At 37.9% G+C, this 20,810-nt stretch overlaps 1 protein-coding gene across 1 annotated transcript in view; it reads left to right on the plus strand.

Moving 5' to 3' along the window:
• Positions 1-1,164: 1,164 nt before the first annotated feature.
• Positions 1,165-20,810, plus strand: part of SUZ12 (SUZ12 polycomb repressive complex 2 subunit) — a 45,836-nt gene continuing 26,190 nt past the window's right edge. The window contains exons 1-6 of the mRNA XM_077749860.1: positions 1,165-1,277; positions 1,518-1,729; positions 4,075-4,121; positions 4,208-4,272; positions 8,495-8,563; positions 20,473-20,522. Coding sequence (XP_077605986.1) covers positions 1,165-1,277; positions 1,518-1,729; positions 4,075-4,121; positions 4,208-4,272; positions 8,495-8,563; positions 20,473-20,522 — 556 coding nt within the window. The remainder of the gene's footprint in view (positions 1,278-1,517; positions 1,730-4,074; positions 4,122-4,207; positions 4,273-8,494; positions 8,564-20,472; positions 20,523-20,810) is intronic.

Below are 20,810 nucleotides of genomic sequence, written 5' to 3' on the forward strand. Positions count from 1 at the left end.
CCCTGTATAAATAATAGATCACTAACTGGTTATATTTACTGTTAATAAATTAGCATTCTAGTCTTTAACTTGATATTCTGTGATTTGCCTCGTGTGATTTAATTCTCTAAACCCCGACCGAATGAGGAAACTTCATTTTCTAACCCTGCAAAGTTAGACGAGCAGTTTATCAAGATCTATAACAAGCTTTCGTGGCATGCATTAATCAGAAAAGGCTTATTTCAGAAATCTAAAAAAGAAAAAACCCCACCTCTTTTTCTGAGAGGGTGGAGTTTTTTCGGAGAGCACAGAATAATAGAACAAATGAGAGCATTCTGAACTTTTTATCTAAGATATAGGCTATACTTTAAATATCAGCAACAGGTATGCCTTATTTCAGATGCGTTCCTGAAATGCCATAGTTCATATTAAATACATCATTCCTAGATATACAAATGCTTTGATTAAAATCAGTACTTCAGATGTTTAACTCTTCCAAAGGCGCTAGTTTTGTAAACGGCTTGAAAAACCATTCCAAAGATAGTGTTTTGCAGTTAACTTTTATAAGGGTCCCAAAGCAGACATTTCAAAGTATGAAAGTATTGTTATTGAAAGGATGACATGGTTCTGGGCTTATAGATTGGGATTTCTGAAGATAATGTTTCATTTTAGTGTAATGTACGATCACAATATTTAAATTGGAAGAACATCTCAGAGATCACCTTGTCCCAGCTGAAATTAAACGTGTGTACGAGCAGACTAAAATCGGGCCTGTGATCTGTCTTTTTTAAGCAGGACCAGCAAAACCACAGATTCCTTCAAGTTTCTGATTTCTGAGCACAGAACGAATAGGTTCTCAATAAGGTTAAACCTACGTTTAAGAAATCAGTTCAGTTTACGCCTCTGCCCACTCGTATGGTGCTTGGCCGGGCTGAGTGGGGGCGGGGGGGGGGCGATCAGTTATCTAGGTTTGACTTCCAGCACGTTGAGAAACCACGACTTTCTCAGCCAACGATCCTGAAGCTTCAAAGCACCGACCAAAAATAGTTTTCCTTATTTCATAGGTGATTCCTGCTACACAGAAGTCGCTCTCTTTGGTGGAGCCCGGTCGCGTCCGAAGGCGGCAGCCACAGCCCCCTGGTTGCCCCCAATCTTCTCAAGGGCTTTGCTGGGTGGGATTCGGCCATGGGTGGCTGGGGGCACGTGGTGGCGAAGGGGACAGGGGACGCGCGATCAACGCCCCGGGGGCCCCTCGGACGAGAAACGGACCCACCCAACCCCCGGACAGGCCCCTTCCTGTGAAGTTAGAGACTCGATGATCTGGAATGGATCTCAGTTCATTAAATAGGCCCCTCGCCCCCAATTCCTCAGAGGCCCGCCTCCCTTCAGGGGTCTCGTACCCCCCTGGGGGCGGTGACTGACGACGCTCCGAAGGCGAGAAACGGCTCCCTAAGCCGCTCGCCGGGTCCCTCTCTCCCCACAATGCACCGGGGCCAGCAGGAAGGCCGCTCCGACCCCTAATTTTCCCGCGAATTCAGTTCAAAGAGGCGGCCGGGCCCGCGGCCGGCAGCGCGNCTCCCTTCCCTTCCCCTCTCCTCCCCTCTCTCCTCCTTCCCCCCTCGGTCCGCCGGAGCCTGCTGGGGCGAGCGGTTGGTATTGCAGGCGCTTACTCTCCGGGGCCGCCCGGCGGATAGCTGGCGGGGGGAGGAGGCAGGAACCNACCACGAGCTTTTCCTCCAGGCCTTTGAGAGTGAGTGCGTTTGAGGCTTTGAGGGCAGGAATACCCCCTCTCCCAGCATTAGGGGGCCGGGACACTCGTGCTGGGCCCCCCTTCCTCTCCGGGACTCGACTTGATTTGGGAGTGGAGGGAGAAATTTGAGGGGGCTGTATCCACTTCAGGGATTACGGTCGGGGGCGGGGGGCGAANGCGGTTACAGTTGGACTGAGGATGCAGTCAGATCCCGAGACTAGTTCTTGCTTTCTTTCACGTCTTTTTTTACTCCAGAAGTACCGGGGTTTCGGTTGTAGGTTTTGAGGAGCAAAATGAAGCCCGTGAAGAGATGAGCGCAGAGAAGTCGACCGATTGTCATTTGTCTGAAACGCTTTCGCACCAACTTGGTGCTGCTTGTGAACATGGCAGCTTTTGGTGCTTTTAACCTTTCAAATCTAGCCGCCCATTTCGTGGGTGCATAAACTGAGGCAGGTGGTGTTGAAGCATCGCGTCTTGGGACGACCTCGGAATTCTGCGCGTTGTACTTGTGTTTTAATTCCGTAACATTTTTCTTATGTCAATTTCGGCTTTCACGGTCTCTTTTGAAGGGGCCAAGGCCAGGACATGATTTGGATAAGGGAGGCAAGGTATCTAGAAATAAAACAATAGAATTTATTAAAAACATAAAGACCGCGAATAATTTCAACTGTCCTTTAATGAGTAGTATACTCTGGTAATTTTCCTTTTTGCTTTTGTGTACATGTTATAATTCGGACGATTGCTAATGGCTAAATTAGAGAAACTTGAATAAACTCGGCTTTACCGCGGAATGTCTTTATTTACAATTTTACCGTGGCATATGTTAAGGCCATGGTATCAGCTGTGCCTGAAAAGACGTATTACCTTGTTTAATACCCTCCTTTCATTCTCTCTGATTAGTGCCTCATGAAATTCTAATTGGAATTTAATACGAGGAATTTCCGATTTTATTGAAACGAATATTGAACCTGCTTGAGGGAGATTCACATTTCTTTTGCTTAATCTACTTTGAAAATTCTGGAGATGCTTTAAATTGGAAAAATGGTAGAGAACTGAAGCGCAGTGATGACAATAAACATCACATGTTTGTACTCCTTCTAAGATATCATCTCTCCTTTTTGTTTATTTGCCTCTAAAACTAAACTACCTGACGATTAAGTGGACGTTTAAACAGTTCTTTCTAAATGTTATGAGAAGACAAATCTGCCGAGAAAGTTTTAGCTATTTTGCTTTCTGATGAGTCTACCTTGGGGGGAGCAAACTGTCATGAAGTGCGAGATTTTGTCACAAAACAGCTTGATTCTTCTGTAATATTGATCTTAATTTCTGACAAGTTGAAATGATTTGATGTATTTACTGATATAGTCCGTCATCTTTAGTTTTGATACTCCTTTATTTAAAGAAATGTGAAACTAATAGATCATGAATGTATATATATTTGTATGTAAGGTACTTTTTACTTAATAAAGGCAAACTGATTTTAACTAAATAGAATTTAAAAGGCTAGGAATCTGTGGATTAATTATATTCTGAGGTAGTATTCACATATTGGGATGATATTTACATTGAACAAAACAGATACAAACTTCAATTATAACTGAATATTCATTGGAAATTTTAACTACAGTTTGAGTCTTTATTTTTTTTCCATTATTGATGGACTTTCATATCTATTTTAGGATATCTAGGAAACAGTTTTATTCTGTCTTGGTTTACTATAAATATTTTAGAAGACCAGTTAAAAGATGAAAATTTCATTTTGTCATTTGGTATCAGTATGTTCCTTTGGTGAATCCCAGCTACCTCATTTCAGCTACTTTTTGGGGGAGGAGATGGGTTATAAATTGTTTAAATTAGCTAAATTAAATCAGTGTAATTACTTTTCAGTTCTACCTGCAAGACTAGTTTAAAAAGTAGCTACCTTAGAAACGCAAGTCTTAAGCACAAGATTGTAGAGGACCTTAAATTTAAAATAAATGTAGAGGGGCACCTAGGTGGCTCAGATGGGTAAACATCCAACCCTTAATTTCGGCTTAGGTCATGATCTCACGGTTGATGAGATCTGCATGGGGCTCTTAACAGCACAGAGTCTGCTTGGGATTCTCTCTCTGCTCCTCCCCTCTCATCCTCTCTCAAAATAAACATTAAAATAATTGTAGGTGGGTTTTGTGAATATATGCCATAAATTGAATGTCTTTTGATTTTATTGTGCATGCTAATTTTCTTGATATCGATATTTAGTACATGATTTTCATGCAGGTGATTGGTTTACATTAGTTATAATACTGGCAAGATTGGTTATTTTCTTGAGAACTTAAATAATCCTTTTGTTTCCTGTTACCTAGAACCAACACAGATCTATAGATTTCTTCGAACTCGAAATCTTATAGCTGTAAGTAATCAATAAAATTAATGAATATTATTTTTTCCTAAAATTTCACCTATTTAATTTTAATATTTTTAAAACTTTTTTTATAGCCAATATTTTTGCACAGGACTCTTACTTACATGTCTCATCGAAACTCCAGAACAAACATCAAAAGGTAACATTTTATGAATCTTATTTCGAGTTGATCAAAGGATGTTAAAGTTTTATATTAAAGTATTATTTCTAATTAAAGATTAAACATGAAAACAGAGATGAAAGAATGGTTGAATTGATTGCCAAGTGATTTTTAATAAGTTCATTTTTATAAATCCCAGTTTATTACCACATTTTTTCCTAATAGAAATGATTTAGTAGTGAAGTATATGAAGTAATTTTACTGATTAACATTTTTATTTTGTGCTAGGAGTTTCTTTCAAGTTTGATAGAAGTTTAGGATTTAAATATTAAAGGGCTCAGGGGAACCATCTTCGATATATGAAGTTAATTTTTAAATATTTCTTATATGTTTTAACAGTAAAGAATTTGCTTCCATAATGATAGATTCAGAAAGTCTCACTTTATATCTTTGGTGGTGGTCTTTCTAACAGAGGAAATACTTTTGAAGTCAGTACATTGAATGTTCTTAAAAAATAAGAAGCCTTAATTATCTTATCTAGTTTTCAGGTAGAGTCTGGAGGTGTTGATCAGAGCTTATTTTTGTTTATAATATGTAATATTTAACCATATGTAATTATGGAATGCTAGTTTCTTACCATACATGCAAGATTATTGAGCATATCAAGTCAACAGTGATAAATTTAAAGGAGTGAAGTTGTGTTAAACATTTGGTATTGTTAGTCTTAACTCCCTAAAACCATTAAATTATCCCAATAGACTTTGAAACCAAACTCCTATAGAGGCTCCTTCTGGTTACTAATAAGTAAGCATCATGTTTCAATAGCAAGACTTGGTTTAGCTTTGTAGATATATCTATGTGTATTTTGAAGGATGGAAATGTTAAAACTAATTTGTCTTCTGGTAATCTTTCTGAACAGAGAGCGTGGGAGCGATTATGCACTTGTGCGCATTACATTTAATAGGTGAAGCTTGCCAAGAGCCTAAATAACTTAGGAAGAAGGTGATGGATTAGGCAACAGAATTAAATTTGTCAGCTTTTTGCCTGTCTGTGCAATTATTTGATCTATGCCAGAGTTCAGCAGAGTTTTCTCTGAAGGACCGGATAGTAAATATTTTAGGCTTTGTGGTCCAGGAGGCAGAATTGAGGTTATTAAGTAGAAAGTGGGTGGGTACTTACACAAAAAGAGAGTTGACAAATGGCTGCAAATTTTTTATTGATGAAATTTAAAATATAATAATTTAGTATAGTGTTTTATAATACAGGCCTACTAGTCAGAAGTGTGGGATTCTTTTATTTTTGTGGTGTGAGAGGAGATGACTTTCTCCTTAATTTGGGTTTAGATTCTCTATCAAATCAGTCGCAAGTACTTATTCATAAAAACCATTCTTAGTTCGTGGACTGTGCCCTGGATTTGGCGTATGGTCTGTAGTGTGCTGACCACTGATTTAGTCTATAAAACTAGGAGAATTTGATTAAGCAGTTAACTTTTACTCTGGTATTTTTAATATGGAAGATTACTTGAGTTATCATTTAGGTTGCGGCCTGATTTTAAAGTGACTTAAGTTTTTAGTGGCTCCGGGCAGGCTCAGTAGAGCATGCAATTCCTGATCTTGGATCTTGGGAGTGGGGGGGTGTTTGTAAGTTTGAACCCCACGTTGGGTGTAGAGATTACTAAAAAATAAAATCTTTAAAAAAAAAATTTTTTTTCAAAATAAGTATGAGTTAATTCATAAATAAATACAAAATATGTTTAAAATCTAATCATTATTTTGTCATTTGTTTCTGGACTATTTGTCTCATTGTGGGATATGTTTCTGTTGTCTGTTAATAGGTGGAGACAGTTTTAAAAGTTTGATAGTAGAAGCTACTTTTCTTAATTTATTGTTCTTTAGGCAAAAAATTGTCTTTTGGGGGAGTTCTGCAGCAGTTTACCAGACAAGAAACATAAATCCCATAGTTTATTTTCATGCAAAAGCACGTTAGGAATCACTTAATGCCTTTGTTATATGCCTGGCTTATGAGAGACGTTAAAATTAAGTTTTAACAAATTATACGACCTACATCTTTAAATGAATGTGCTGTTCTTTTCAGAGTAATTGGTGACTTTGGAGGGTGGTAAATTAGCCTAGTGATTGTGGTCTTTGTTAACCATGTTTTGGGGACTCTTTTTACAAAATTGCTTTCAATACTATCCTTTTGTTCAAAATGTTTTTGGAATTCCCTTTTTACTATTGTAATAGCATAATATCCATTGTTGGAATAAATATATCACTCCCTTTGAAGTCAAACACTCAGTTGTAATATTAATTCTGATATGTTTGTTAAACTCACCTTGTACTTTAGTCTCTCTTCATGGAAGTATTCAAATTCTTTAGACTAACACAACACTGATACAGGGGAAATACTGGTGAGAAGAAGGGCATCTTTTATTAAATCCATTTTACTGGATTTCACATAAGCTGTTTCTGAATCCTCCCAAGACAATTTCCTGGAATTTCTTGAATTTTAAAAATATTCTCCTTTTTGATGATCTTTTGATAACCATTTCCCTTGTTAAATCTGACCTACTGTTTCAGTACCTTTGTAAAGGACAGAAATACTTGGTGCTCGGAGTGGGGTTGCTTTTGTATAGCTGCTCATGTGGTTGGTTTTTTTCCTTAAGGAAGGCTGGATTGCCTTTATGATCTTACTTATTTCAAATGGTTTTTAATATTCAACTTTCCTGTGCACTTGTCCTATGCACACGTCCATAATGTTGGAAGAGATGAGTCTTGTGACTTCTAGTCTTAACTTTTCTTCCTACGGACAGGATTTCTTCTTAATCATTACATAAAGATAAACATGTTCTTACAAGTTTCCAGTAACTTTACAACCTTCTTCAGTAGTACGTTTCAGGATTTATACTAAAAAGTTCTTTTGTAAGTAGCCTATAATACTACATTTTCCTCCTTTCTTCTCTCTTATCTGTGGAAATTGAAAATATATTGCCATCCTTCCTAAAGTGCTTCTTAACTGTGCTCATTGGATGAAACTTTAATATTGAAGTTTTTAGTAACTCTAAAGGTAAAGAGAGAAGCTTTTTAAAAAAAAAATCTTTTGTTAATGGAGGCTATTCACCTGAATTATAGATTGCATCAATTCTGCTCTTCCTATTGGTGTTTTACTGTAATAATATTTACATTAAAATTATTCTACTGATAATTTTACACTATAGTAGTTGAGTATAATAGCTTTTTTTGAGGAATGAGCACATTAATAATTTCTACTATCTAAATTCTGAATTCACGTTTTACAAAGCAGCTTACGTAGAATACACTAAGCTTTTCTTGTTTTAAACCTGAGGAAATGTATGTGTATGAAGAGGAGTATTCATTTCCAGTTAACATATAGGTCTAGATTTTTAGCCTCTATCTTAGGACAGATACAATAGACCACCTTAAAAACTAAGATGAGGCTTGTTCTGGAGTCCGTTCATTCATTCTCACTTTGCTTGGGAGTGTCTGGGAGTTCTTAATTTGAGTTTCTGTTTTGTGGAGAAAATACTTTTTTCTCTAAACTTGCAAAGTTAAAAGGTAATAATTTTATTATGATTTGATGGGTGTATCCCCTAAACTTCAGAATTTTTTCAAGATGGTTGACACTCATCTCTTTGATATGACATATCATTTAACTTGAGCCACTGCTGATAATCTTTGAGAATGCTTTGTTAACTTCAGATATATTTTATGTGATAGTGCTAGCATATATTTGTCAAGTTACTTTATAGAAGTACGAATATTTCACAGTACACACGATTTGCATTTGTTTGGTTCAGTTGAGCAGAGAGCTCGAATGCCTTCAAAAGGTACTGTGTGAAGCACTATGTGGCTTTCCTTGAAGAAAAGCAAGCTCTACCTTTCAGGAACTTACAGTCTAGGAAGAGAAATAAAATATTTATGCAAGGAGACATTTAGTCTCCTAAATGTCAAATATAAGCCAAGTGTCATAGGTAAGGGGAAATCACTCTGGTTTGGGAATAATTACAAAAGGTTTCATGGAAAAGTTAGCATTTGAGATGGGACTTGAAGGCTCGTCTGCTGTATTATAACATACACTGTCTCAATATAGTATTCATTGTTATGGCTAACAATCCACAATTTATCTTACTAAAAATAATCAAAATCAGATTTCCAACTTGCCTATTATAGTGACGTTAAAGTGTAATCTGTTTTTTTTCCCCAGTGGAGAAGTGATTATTTTGTTTATCTGTTTCTTCCAGGAAAACATTTAAAGTTGATGATATGTTATCAAAAGTAGAGAAAATGAAAGGAGAGCAAGAATCTCATAGGTAAGATACCTATCAGTTTACATTAAGTGACATACTTGAGGAAAGAGGAGAAATTAGAGTGATCATTTCTCTGGTGATCACCCCACTATTGTAAGGAGTTAGAAGGCACCTTAGAGGTCAGTTGGTCCAAATTCCTGCACAAATCAGGAATTACTAATTCTATAGCATTCGTGATAGAAAACCCTTAAGCCTCATCTTGAATATCTCCAATGTTGGGGACTCGGTGTTTTCTAAGGCAGTTGTGTTCATTATTGTTTATCTCTATTACCAGTTTCTTGCCTTTTGACTCAGAGTTTCTATGACTTCTGCAGTTGGTATTAGTCCTACCACCTCGTGTAAGGAGGGATGGAGACTCATATTTATGGTATATTTACTATATACTTGATGCTATGCCAGGTGCTTCACAACATCGCATTTCTTGTAAATCATTGTCTTCAAATCTGAGAGAGGCTCTCTTTCTATCTTGCTTGCTCTTCTCCATATTTACGTCTTTTAGTCATAATATTCATAACTTTATTTTATATTTGAAATATGTTGATCACATTAAAGTTTCAGAAACTTGACCCTTTGGATAGAATCTGTTGTATGTTTTCAAATGTAATACCCAGAACTAATCCCTAAATGTTCTGACTAGCCTAATATCTGCCTAAGTTAGGTAGTGTGCTTCCATTTACTCATTTGATATGTAAACTGAAGAAATGTGAGTATTATTAATTATTAATAAGACACAGGAACTTGGGTCTTATTTATTTATTGACTACTTTTAGGGAGAACAGAACTAAAAGTACTAGATTTTTAAAAAAATGAAGCTGGTAAAATTGTCACAGTAGATTTTTTTTTCTCTTGAAATTTTAAATCATCTTTAGATAGGGTGTACACTGACTTAGTGATGCTTCATTTATGGTTTCTCATCTATAGTAACGGGTGTAAAATGTCATTTTTGCAGTTGCTTATATTTTAAGTTTGGCTTTTGAATTAGATTCTTCTGTTACTTGAATTGTAAAATCACATTTTTAAAATTTTATATCTTGCATTTTTGTAGGACTGAACTGTAATTTATATTTCCATATCCAGGCAGTTTTGACTTGTGAATAAGCTGTGATAGTCCATTCTGAAAGCTGAGATCCCAACTCTTGACCTAATCTCCTACTGCTCAAGGAGTACCTTACATCGTAGGACTGAGAATATTCTCAGTTACATGTATACTTTTTTGCTTGAATTTCTATTCCAGATCCTTATCTGGTCACCTACCCTAGACAGAGCTCTTGGGATCCTCAGGGTCTTTATTTCAAGTATAAACTGTAGTCAGACCCTGATTGCTGAGCTTCCTGCTTCTTTTCTCCTGAACATTTTAATAGTTTGCTCTCTAGGTCTTTCAGAGTTTGTGTGAGAAAGCAGAATAAACCATAAAGAAAACTTGACCCCTTCATCTTTGCCGTCAAGGTTCCATGTTTGTCACTGCTAAACCCTATTATCTTGTGATATTGGCTTTGATAAATACTACAGAGCTTCCCTTAGAATGTGTGTCGTGAGGGAGATCAATAATAACTGGTCAGTTCTCTTTGAATAATCACCTAATAATTTTGTTTCTTTTGACCCAGTGAGTTCAACAGCTTGGGCAGTACTGTAACAGGGGTGTTTTTAACTCACGGAAACATCAGAGGCTTCTAAGAATTCCTGTGATTCTGATAAAAACAACTTTTTCAGTTTTTAGTATCCAGCTAGGACTAGTGAACTGGTCATCTCAACCCCNCTCCTTCCTTCCCCTCCCCTTTCTCCCCCCCACCCTGTCGTCTCTCTTTTTTAAAAAAAATTTTAATGTTTATTTTTGAGAGCGAGTGTGTGTGAGTGAGGGAGGGACAGAGACAGGGAGACACAGAATCTAAAGCTGACTCCAGGCTCTGGGCTGTCACTACAGCCCAGTGCAGGGCTCAAACTCAAAAACCATGAGATCATGACATGAGCTGAAGTTGGACACTTAACCCACTGAGCCACCCAGGCACCCCTATTTCTCTCTCTCTTAATAACAAACCTACATATGTTAGAGCTGACTGTGCTTAATACCCAGGAAGGCACTTTAGGCCCTGGAGATGTTGAGTTACTGTGCTAAGTGCTTCAGCACCCCCGACTCCTTGCCCCAGTCTCTATGAATGTTTCAGTGTCATTCCCAGAGTCACTAAAATGAACTAGAAGATTGCTTCACTTTAAGTTTACCCCCAGAGCTCTATATTATTAAATTAACTGAATGTGTTTCTCATCTAAAATTAGGCATAGTCCTGGGGTGCCTGGGAGGCTCAGTTGGTTAAGCATCCAAACCTTGGTTTCAGCTTGAGTCGTGGTCTCATGGTACGTGAGTTTGGGCCCTGCATTGAGGGCCCAAACTTTAAAGTAAATTGGGGCACCTGGGTGGTTCTGTCGGTTAAGCATCAGACTTCAGCTCAAGTCATCATCTCACGGTTCATGGGTTCGAGCCACAAGTTGGGCTCTGTGCTCATGACTCAGAGCCTGGAGCCTGCTTCGGGTTCTGTGTCTCCCTCTCTCTCTGTCCCTCCCTGGCTCACACTCCATCTCTCTCTGTCAAATATAAATAAACGTTAAAAAAATTTTAAAATAAATAAAAATAAAATAAGGCATAATCCTATTGTTCCACTGAATTTAACACATAGGATTGTAAGAAAGTTCCTTAGACAGCAATATGTAATACCAGTACTATAAAACTTTGTAAAATTTGTTCAAATTGTCTCACAAGAGAACAATACTAATCTTTGTTCTTCCCTGGCATTAATTAGTAGAAGTTAAAATCTTATGCATTAGAACATATTTCTCTTCCATCTATATTTTTTATTCTGTACCATCTCAGACATGTCTTATTCAGTCTAGTTGGACCCTGAATTTGTTCAGTGGTGGTAGCCTGGGAGTCTTTCATAGGAACTCATGTTCATTCAGCATTTCCAAAGTTATATTTCTACTCCTAAATCCCATGAATTTCATTCTTCAAAGTTCCAGAAGAACATTATTATGATAGACAAAAATATTGTAGTCACACAGCCCAAAAGAGAATGATCAGCTAGCTGCCTGACATATTTATGACATTTGTAATAACTTATAAACCCAACCAAATTCCCAGCATTATCTTTGGAAAATGAAGTTGGTGTCTGAGGATCTTTTATTATTTTATATTCTAGATCTACAGTTGTCTTACCTAGTCACAGATATTGGCAGAACTTAATAGGAGAAGCAGCTGATACAAAAAAGAAAACCCCGGGCACTGTATGGTTTTTACTTTTTTAAGACGTCAGTCAATTCATGACAGTAGACCGGAATTGACATATATAACCCGAAAACTCAGTAATAAGCCTTACCATCTATGAAGATTGTTTCTTTTCTTGAAGAATGACTTCTGAAAACTCCATATCAATTAGCAAATTTTAGAAATTCATAGTGGTTGCACCTTCATTCTCTCAAGTTTTTCCCGTTATTTCTCCTTGCTTTTTTGGTGTGATGAGATATATTTAAAGTATCTTGTCTTTTCTTTTTAGAATGTCTGAAATAATTCCTTATATCCTTTCCCCTTCAGCTGTGATTTTGACATTCCAATTTATTACGGGTTTTAACTTATTTTGGGTTTTTACCAAGCACTGTGGCTTATTGGAATAAATCTCTAGTCTTTCTTTAGTTTTCTATTCTGGCATGATCCCAGGAGTCTTTTGTGCTGTTAGTACCACCAGTTTTGGAATTCTGTAGTCATAACTCTTCTGACTTCTAAGTGCATGTCCACTGGCTAAATGGTAGCATGAAAAGATTTCCAAACTGGAGTTGCTTCTATAAGCATTTCCAGGGGGCAGATGAGAACAAAAATGTCTCTTCTCTCTTTCCCTTAATCATCATCCATTCCTGGTCCACTGTTAGTAGATTTTTAAGAAATCCCCTTAAAAGTTACCAAAACTAGGGGTGCCTGGGTGGCTCAGTCGGTTAAGCATCTAACTCTTGATTTCAGCTCAGGTCATGATCTCATGGTCATGAGATCAAGCCATGCTGGGTGTGCAGCCTGCTTAAGATTCTTCCTCTCCCTTTCCCACTCCTCCTCCCCTGCTTGCACGCCATGCTCATTCTCTCAAAAAGGAAAGAAAAGAAAAGATACCAGAATTTGAGCTTTTACTAGGGACATTTTCAAGCCAGTGTTTTAGTAGATCAGTAACATAAATAGCCTTTCATCACTTTTTATTGTTGTTACAACGTAAGCTTTTGAATTAGTAATCTTTCTTTTCTAAGCATCTTTTCTATAACAAAGTTTGGATCTATTTTTTTCTGAGAACTAGTTTTAGTGTATCAGGTCTAAGATTCTATACTAGATCTAGGGGATAGAATGATGAGCAAAACAGGTGAAGACCCTGCTGTTAGAGAGAAAAAAGATGCAATTATAAAATAATCGCTTGGAAAGAAAAACATAGGGAAAGTGAATGGATGGAGCAGGAGAAGCAGTTCTTGTTCAAGATGTTGGATTTGGGAATACTGATGGTCAGGGTGGGCTTCCTTTAAAAAAAATGAGCTGAGATGTGAAAAGTGAATATAGGAATAAAATGGAGAGAGAGGGTGAACAGATGGGTGATTCTGAATAAAGGGAATATTATACATATGTCATTTGAGTCCAGAGTAGCTAACTAGAAAGAATAAGGAGAGTGGTATTAGATAAGGCTAGAGCATATGGCCCAGACCAGATATGCAGAGCCTTGAAGGCTATTTGAGGATATTGGTCTTTATCCCAGGAAAGCCATAAATACTTTAAATATATATATTGAATTAACGCATTTCCCTACCCTTCTCCTTTTTAGCTTAGCTGCATTTTAAAAACTTCAGCCCGCTTCTTAACTCCATTGTATGTCTTTTCCACCATTAATATGATCTTAGGTATTTTTTTTTTTTAACAATCTTGTATTGACTATAAGTTTTGAAGTTGTTTTCAAATCAGCATCTTTTTATGTTCAAGTTTTAGTTGGTCCTCTTTCAGAACCTAAGCCATAGATTTCTTTTTAGATACCTATTCCTGAAGTAGCAATTGATAGTTGCTCCTGAGCATATCTGATTGTTTTTATCTATTTATTTATTTAAAAAATTTTTTTAAATGTTTTTTTAATTTCTGTGTGTGTGTGAGAGAGAGAGAGAGAGAGAGAGACAGACAGACAACATGAGCAGGGGAGGGTCAGAGAGAGGGAGTTACAGAATCTGAAGCAGGCTCCACGCTCTGAGCTAGCTGTCAGCACAGAGCCCGACACAGGGCTCAAACCTACAAACTGCGAGATCATCACCTGAGCCGAAGCCGGACGCTTAACTAACTGAGCCACTGAAGCGCCTCTACAATAATTCCTTTATGTTTTGTCTACTATACTTCTGGAAGGGGATTTATTTATTTGTAATGAACTCCCTCACCTCATTCAACTTTATCTTCTCATTTTAAAGTGTTCCCATCTGTATCTGAGCCCCAGAAGATACACTAGATTCCAGAATAAGGGGCTTGATGTAGTCACCAATTCCTCAGATTTATACATCATAGCATTAAATGTATAAGAAATTATACATTAAATACATTAAGAGTATACTTCTAACAGAAATAGTTTAGCTGTTTTGAGGATGATAGCTATAGCTAGCTATAATTCTAGAATGGAAGACATTTTTTTTTTTTTTTTTTTTTAATATTTCTAGGAGAGAGAGAGACCGCGTGAGCAGGGGAGGGTCAGAGAGAGAGGGAGTCACAGACTGAAACAGGCTCCAGGCTCTGAGCTGGCAGTCAGCACAGAGCCCGATGCGGGGCTTGAACCCACGAACGTGAGATCATGACCTAAGCAAAAGTCGGACGCTTAACCGACTAAGCCACCCAGGCGCCCCTAGAATGGAAGACTTACATCTGCCACTACCAGATTAATGTGTACAAAATAGAGGCACTAATCTTGGTCTCTTTCCAGCATAAAAACTTTGGTCCTTCAGTGAGATCTGGCTATTCTTTTTTTGGGCAGGTTGGGGGGACTGCTTAAATTTATTTAATCTCATTCCATAGACAGCTTTAGAATTGTTAGATGTTTATGCTTGGAATCTTACCTCAAAATTTCAAATTCCTCATCTAGTTTCCTGTTGCCCCATAGCTTGCTTCCTCAGAAGACATAGATAGGGGGGCGCCTGGGTGGCCCAGTTGGTTGAGCATCCGACTTCAGCTCAGATCACGATCTTGCGGTCAGTGAGTTCCAGCTCCGTGTTGGGCTCTGTGCTGACAGCTCAGAGCCTGGAGCCTGCTTCAGATTCTGTGTCTCTGTCTCTCTCTGCCCTTCCCCTGCTTACTCACGCATGCTCTCTCTCTGCCTAAAAATAAATAAATGTTTTAAAAAATAAAGATACAGATAGGGAACCCATCACAGAAATGAACCAAATCCTTACCTGATATCTTATTCTGATTAAGTTAGTATCACGTGCAGCCTGAAGCCAAATAGGCCTTACCAGTCCTACATGTTTCTTTGCCTACCATTCTTTTCTTTCTTTCTTTTTTTTTTTTTAATGTTTTTTATTTATTTCTGAGAGAGAGAGAGAGAGACAGCGTGAGCAGGGGAGGGTCAGAGAGAGAGGGAGATACAGAATCTGAAATAGGCCCCAGGCTCTGAGCTGGCAGTCAGAACAGAGTCCGATGTGGGGCTCGAACCCATGAACTGTGAGGTCATGACCTGAGCCGAAGTCGGACGCTCAACCGACTGAGCCACCTAGGCACCCCCCATTCTTAACAGTTAAGATGTAGATAACAGTAGGGCACCTGGGTGGCTCAGTCGGTTAAGCAACCGACTTCAACTCAGGTCATGATCTCATGGTTCCTGAGATCGAGCCCTGCGTCGGGCTCTGTGCTGACAGCTTCAAGTCTGGAGCTTGCTTCAGATTCTGTGTCTCCCCCTCTTTCTGTCCCTCCCCTACTCCTGCTGTCTCTATCTCTCATAAATAAACTTAAAAAAAAAAAAAAAAGGATGTGGATACAGTAGCCACAAGAGAGGGAAGAAGGTGGGGCGCTTGGGAGGCTCAGTCAGTTCAGCCTCTGACTCTTGATTTTGGCTAAGATCATGATCTCAGGATTAGTGAATTTGAGCCCCATGTTGGGCTCTGCTGACAGCAGGAGCCGGTTTAGAATTCTCTCTCTCCCCCTCTCTTTGCCCATCCCCCACGCATGTGCCCTCTCTCGCAAAATATGTAACTAAACATAAACAAAAATTTTAAAAAGGGGGAAGAGAGTTAATCAGGAACGGAAGGAAAATTGCCCTTTTTCCTTAAATGAAGCCGCCTTTGGAAGAGAGCAACTAGGCCTCGTTGTTACGTTTTATTCTAGGCATATAGTAGAGTGTTTACTTTTGGACAAGGGGAGGTGCAGGGGAAATTGTGCAGAGCAAATCAGATTCCCAAAGTTATTTTTTAAGCTGGTTAATTGAAATTTGGTATCCTTTTTTTTGATGTTTGTTTATTTAAAATGTTTATATTTTGTTTTTGAGAGGGGGTAGAAGCAGTGGGAGAGGGAGAGAGAATCCTAAGCAGGCTTTGCACTATCATTGCACAAACCCACAAACTGTTGAGATCATGACCTGACCTGAAATCAGGAGTCAGACCCTTAACAAACTGAGCTGCCCAGGCACCTCTGGAATTCTTTTTCTTAAAGAAACAACGTTAGACTGATAGCTGAATATGTGCTTCCTATCTTATTTAACTCACAGTATACCATTTGTTTTTTTATGTTTAATTAAAAAATTTTGCAAATGTTTATTTTTGAGAGCAAGCAACTGTGCAAGCAGGGGAAGTACAGAGAGGGAGGGAGACAAAGAATCCAAATCTGTCAATATAGAGCCCAACACGGGGTTCGAGCCTATGAATCGAGATATGTCCAGAGCCAAAGTTGGACGCAGACCTGACTGAGCCACCCAGGCACCCTTACAGTGTACCATTTATTTAAAAAGAAAAAAAATTTTTAACGTTTATGTATTTTTTGAGAGACAGAAATAGGGTGTGAATTGGAGAGGGGCAGAGAGAGAGAGGCTCATAGATTCTGAAGCAGGCTCCAGGCTTTGAGCTGTGAGCACAGAGCCTGATGTGGGGCTCGAACTCCTAAACCCGCAAGATTATGGCCTGAGGCAAAGTCAGATGTGTAACTGACTGAGCCACCCAGGTGCCCCCCTACAATGTACGATGTAAAACTGTCTCAAGCCATCTGTGGTAAGGGACCTTTTCATTTGTCTTTAATTTTCAGTGTTTCATATAGATGCTTTTGTAAATAAACTTACTGATCACAAACTGGGATGTTATGGCAATGTTAGATTTCTGTAAAGGTACTCTCAGTTTCTTACCTTGTTGTGGAATGGAAACAAGTTTCCCGTTATCTCAGTTTGCAGAACACATTTTGAATAACACAAATTTAAAATAGTTTCAAGGGTAGTCAATGTGAGATGTTTCTGGCATTTCAGAGTTGGAATTTAGAAATCACATGTTCTATAAAAACAATGTAAATAATACTGTAAGCAGAGCACTACAGTGTAATGGGTCATGATCCCTGACCTTAATCTATTACTCTAGGGGCACCTGACTGGCTCAGTTGGTAGAGCACGCGACTCTTGATTATGAGGTTGGGAGTTCAAGCCCCATGTTTGGTATAGTGTTTAATTTTTTTAAAAAGTCTATTACTCTAGGAGGACATCGCTCTTAATGAAGAGCATTGCCAGGTGCTGGAGACACTGATGTAATAAAAAGATTGACAGAATATGTGTGGAAAAACAGTGACAGAAAAAGGGGGAATACAGGTACTTGGGATTAAGCTCTGATCATTAAGCTCTGGGATGGTTGGGTCTGGGACAGTTGTAGAAGAGGGAAAGTACTTTGATGGATACTTTATTTTATGCAAGCCTCACAATTTTGAGAGAGGTTATTTCCTCATTTTGCAGATACTTAGGTCACAGCTAATAACTGGAGCCAGAATTTAAACTTGGATTTTTCTGTCTCTGTTTTACCGTTGTATCTTATTTTCCTATGTAGGGTTTTACTGGAGATAAAAGAAATGGGAGCCATATTGTAGGCAGCAATTAGACAAAAAGATTTGGCAGTTGGGGGCTCATTGGAAAATTCGGAGAAAGGAATAATACATATAGAAAGGTGTTTTAACAAAATTAACCTGGCCTTGAGACGGAGGTTAACTCAAACAATGAAGAATAGGATAGATTGGCTATGAGTAATGGATTGTCTTCTAACATGTGGAAATTATAGAATATTCCTCTTTGTCTTTCAGTTATGCTTTGGAGTTTTGGTAATTCTGCTTTGTAAGGTGACATTTATGGAACTTTTTTTTTTAAATAGGAAAATGCTTGTTTTATTCTAGTAAAATGACATGTAGATTTTGTAGATGGCAGATGTACTTTTTAAAATCAAATTTGGATATAACTCTCATTCAATAAAATACATTCACCTTAAGGTTTTTTGACCTTTAGAAAAAACCATTAGAGTTTTTCGACAAATGTATACAGTCGCATAAACATAACCACAATCAAATATAGAACGTTTCCATCATCTTGAAAAATTCCTTTGGGTCTCTTTACAAGTCTGTCCCCTTAATGTACTTTTTGGTTGGGGGTATAAATTTTATGTAGTTAGATTCAGTCTTTTCGGTGTATAGTTCTGAGTTTTCACGACTGCATGCAGTCAGGTAGTAACCACCACAATCAAGATAAAGGTGTTTAAAAATTCCCTCATGACCCTTTTATAGTCAGCCCTCTTCTTCCCCACTCCTTCTGTGTTTTTAAAATCTATCTGACGGGCACCTGGGTGGCTCAGTTGGTTAAGCGTCCAACTTTGGCTAAGGTCATGATCTCATGGTTTGTGGGTTCAAGCCCCACGTTGGGCTCTGTGCTGACAGCTAGCTCAGAGCCTGGGGCCTCTTTCAGATTCTGTTTCTCCCTCTTTCTCTGACCCTCCCCTGCTCATGCTGTGTCTCTCTCTCTCAGAAATAAATAAAACATTAAAAAAAAATTTTTTTTAATCTGATTCATGTCAGAAAGTGAGTAATATACATGATTTACCTGTTTTCAAGGATCCCATTCTATCCCATTTTTGTTTTGTTGATGCTTAGGTAATAGTTGTTATTCTTAGTTTCCCCCTCATGTTTATTCATGTTTATGCTTTCTAACTCTGCTTGGACCGTTACATTTCTACTCTTCCATAGCCATTTTGTCCTCTACTGATATCCTAGCATACTTTTCTTAGTACTGTTCTGGAAATGCTTTTTGAGACCACGCGCCCTGTAGTATTTTAGCATACAGTTTCATGCCTTACCTCAGTAAGAAGATAGAGACATTCTCACATCTTCTGCTGAAGGATCACTCTCCTTTTATTTCTTTAAGAAAGAGGAATCCTGGGCAGAGTTACAAAGCTAATCTCTTTATAATATGTCCTCATTTTCAATCATTACTTGCTCCTTAAAACTCTTTTGCCTCAATCTTTACATAACTCTTCCCTTCTGATTATAAGAATGACTAGATTGTCACCATCATTAAAAAAAACAAAACTGTACCCTTTATTGATCCTTATTGCCTTTACACTAGTAAATTTTTTGATTAAGGAATCAGTGTTCTTTTCCCTTCCCCCAAAGTCTGTTCTCTATAATCTGTTATCTGTCGGTATCACATGACAGAAACTGTATTTTAGAAGGTTATGAATGGCTCCTGATCAATTAATAGATTGCTCTCTTTTTCAGTTTAAAGGTACGACAAAAGCCTATGGATGTTTCTGTTTATTCTGTCTCATCTTTTTTTTTTTTTTTAATTTTTTTTTTAATGTTTTATTTATTTGTAGGAGNGTCTCATCTTAATAGTCTTTCCGTGTCAGTTGATAATTCTCAAAACAAAAGGATCAGTATAGTTTATGCTTCCTTGTCCATTGGTTCTGAAACAAACAGTGAAAATGATGCGTTGAATCAATAAATTACAAGGGTGCCTGGGTGGCTCAGTTGGTTAAGCGTCCAACTTTGGCTCAGATCATGATTTCATGGTTCGTGGGTTTGAGCCCTGTGTTGGGCTCTGTGATAGCTAGCTCAGAGCCTGGAGGTTGTTTCAGATTCTGTGTCTCCCTTTCTCTCTGACCCTCCCCTGCTCCCTCGCTCTCTCTCTCTCTCTCTCAGAAATAAATAAAACATTAAAAAAATTTTTTTAAAAAGAAACAATAAATTACAAATCTATGGGAGATCTGTAATTGTCTATTTCACCTCTAATGGAGGAAGAAAGTGATGATTCTGCATCATTTGTTAGGAGATTGAATTTCCACAGCTTGAAAATATTCAAGCACTTTTGCATGGACTCAGCTACCCTTATCAACATTTTCTTTTTAAGGGGTGGGATGGGAAATGTGTTCACATTTTATAGTTAGATAGTACTAAAGCACAGTAAGGTATTTGCTGGTCTGTTTTTTTTTTTCCCTGCCTTATTCCTTTGGTATTTTAAAAAAATTTTTTATTTCTTAATTTACATCCAACTTAGCATATAGTGCAACATTGATTTCAGGAGTAGATTTCTTAATGTCCCCTACCTATTTAGCCCATCCTCCCTCCCACCACTCTTACAGCAATCCTGTTTGTTCTCTGTATAAGAGTCTTTTATGTTTTGTCCCCCTCCTAGTTTTTATATTATTTTTGCTTCCTTTGGTATTTTTGTATGCTGTATATTTTTGTTTTGTTTTTATTTGTATAGACATGTGTGAAGTTGTGGGCTTGCATTGCATAGAGTTAAGAATAAGAAAGTCAAACATTATTTATAGATTAGCTGAAGTAACTTTTGATTTCAGTCTTAATTTTTAAAGTTTAGGCTATTTTTATTATACAGCATTAAAGTGATAAGTTTTTTTGTTTTTGTTTTTAGCTTGTCAGCTCATCTACAGCTTACATTTACTGGTTTCTTCCACAAAAACGGTATGTACTTGAAAATAAATATTCTAACATTCTAACAACAGAACCTTTGTGAATGTAAAAAAGAATAATTTTGCATGTGTGTATAAATTTATAAAATTAGGGGTGCCTGGGTAGCTCACTTGGTTAAGTATCCAACTTGGGCTCAGGTCATTATCTCACAGTTCATGGATTTGAGCCCTGCGTCGAGTTCTTTGCTGATAGTTTGGAGCCTGAAGCCTACTTCAGGTTCTGTGTCTCCCTCTCTTTCTCTCTCTCTCTCCCCCCGCTTCCCTCTCTCTCTCTCTGTCT

Source organism: Crocuta crocuta, unplaced genomic scaffold, assembly GCF_008692635.1.
Source record: "Crocuta crocuta isolate KB4526 unplaced genomic scaffold, BGI_CrCroc_1.0 scaffold149, whole genome shotgun sequence".
Classification (NCBI taxonomy): Eukaryota; Metazoa; Chordata; class Mammalia; order Carnivora; family Hyaenidae; genus Crocuta; species Crocuta crocuta.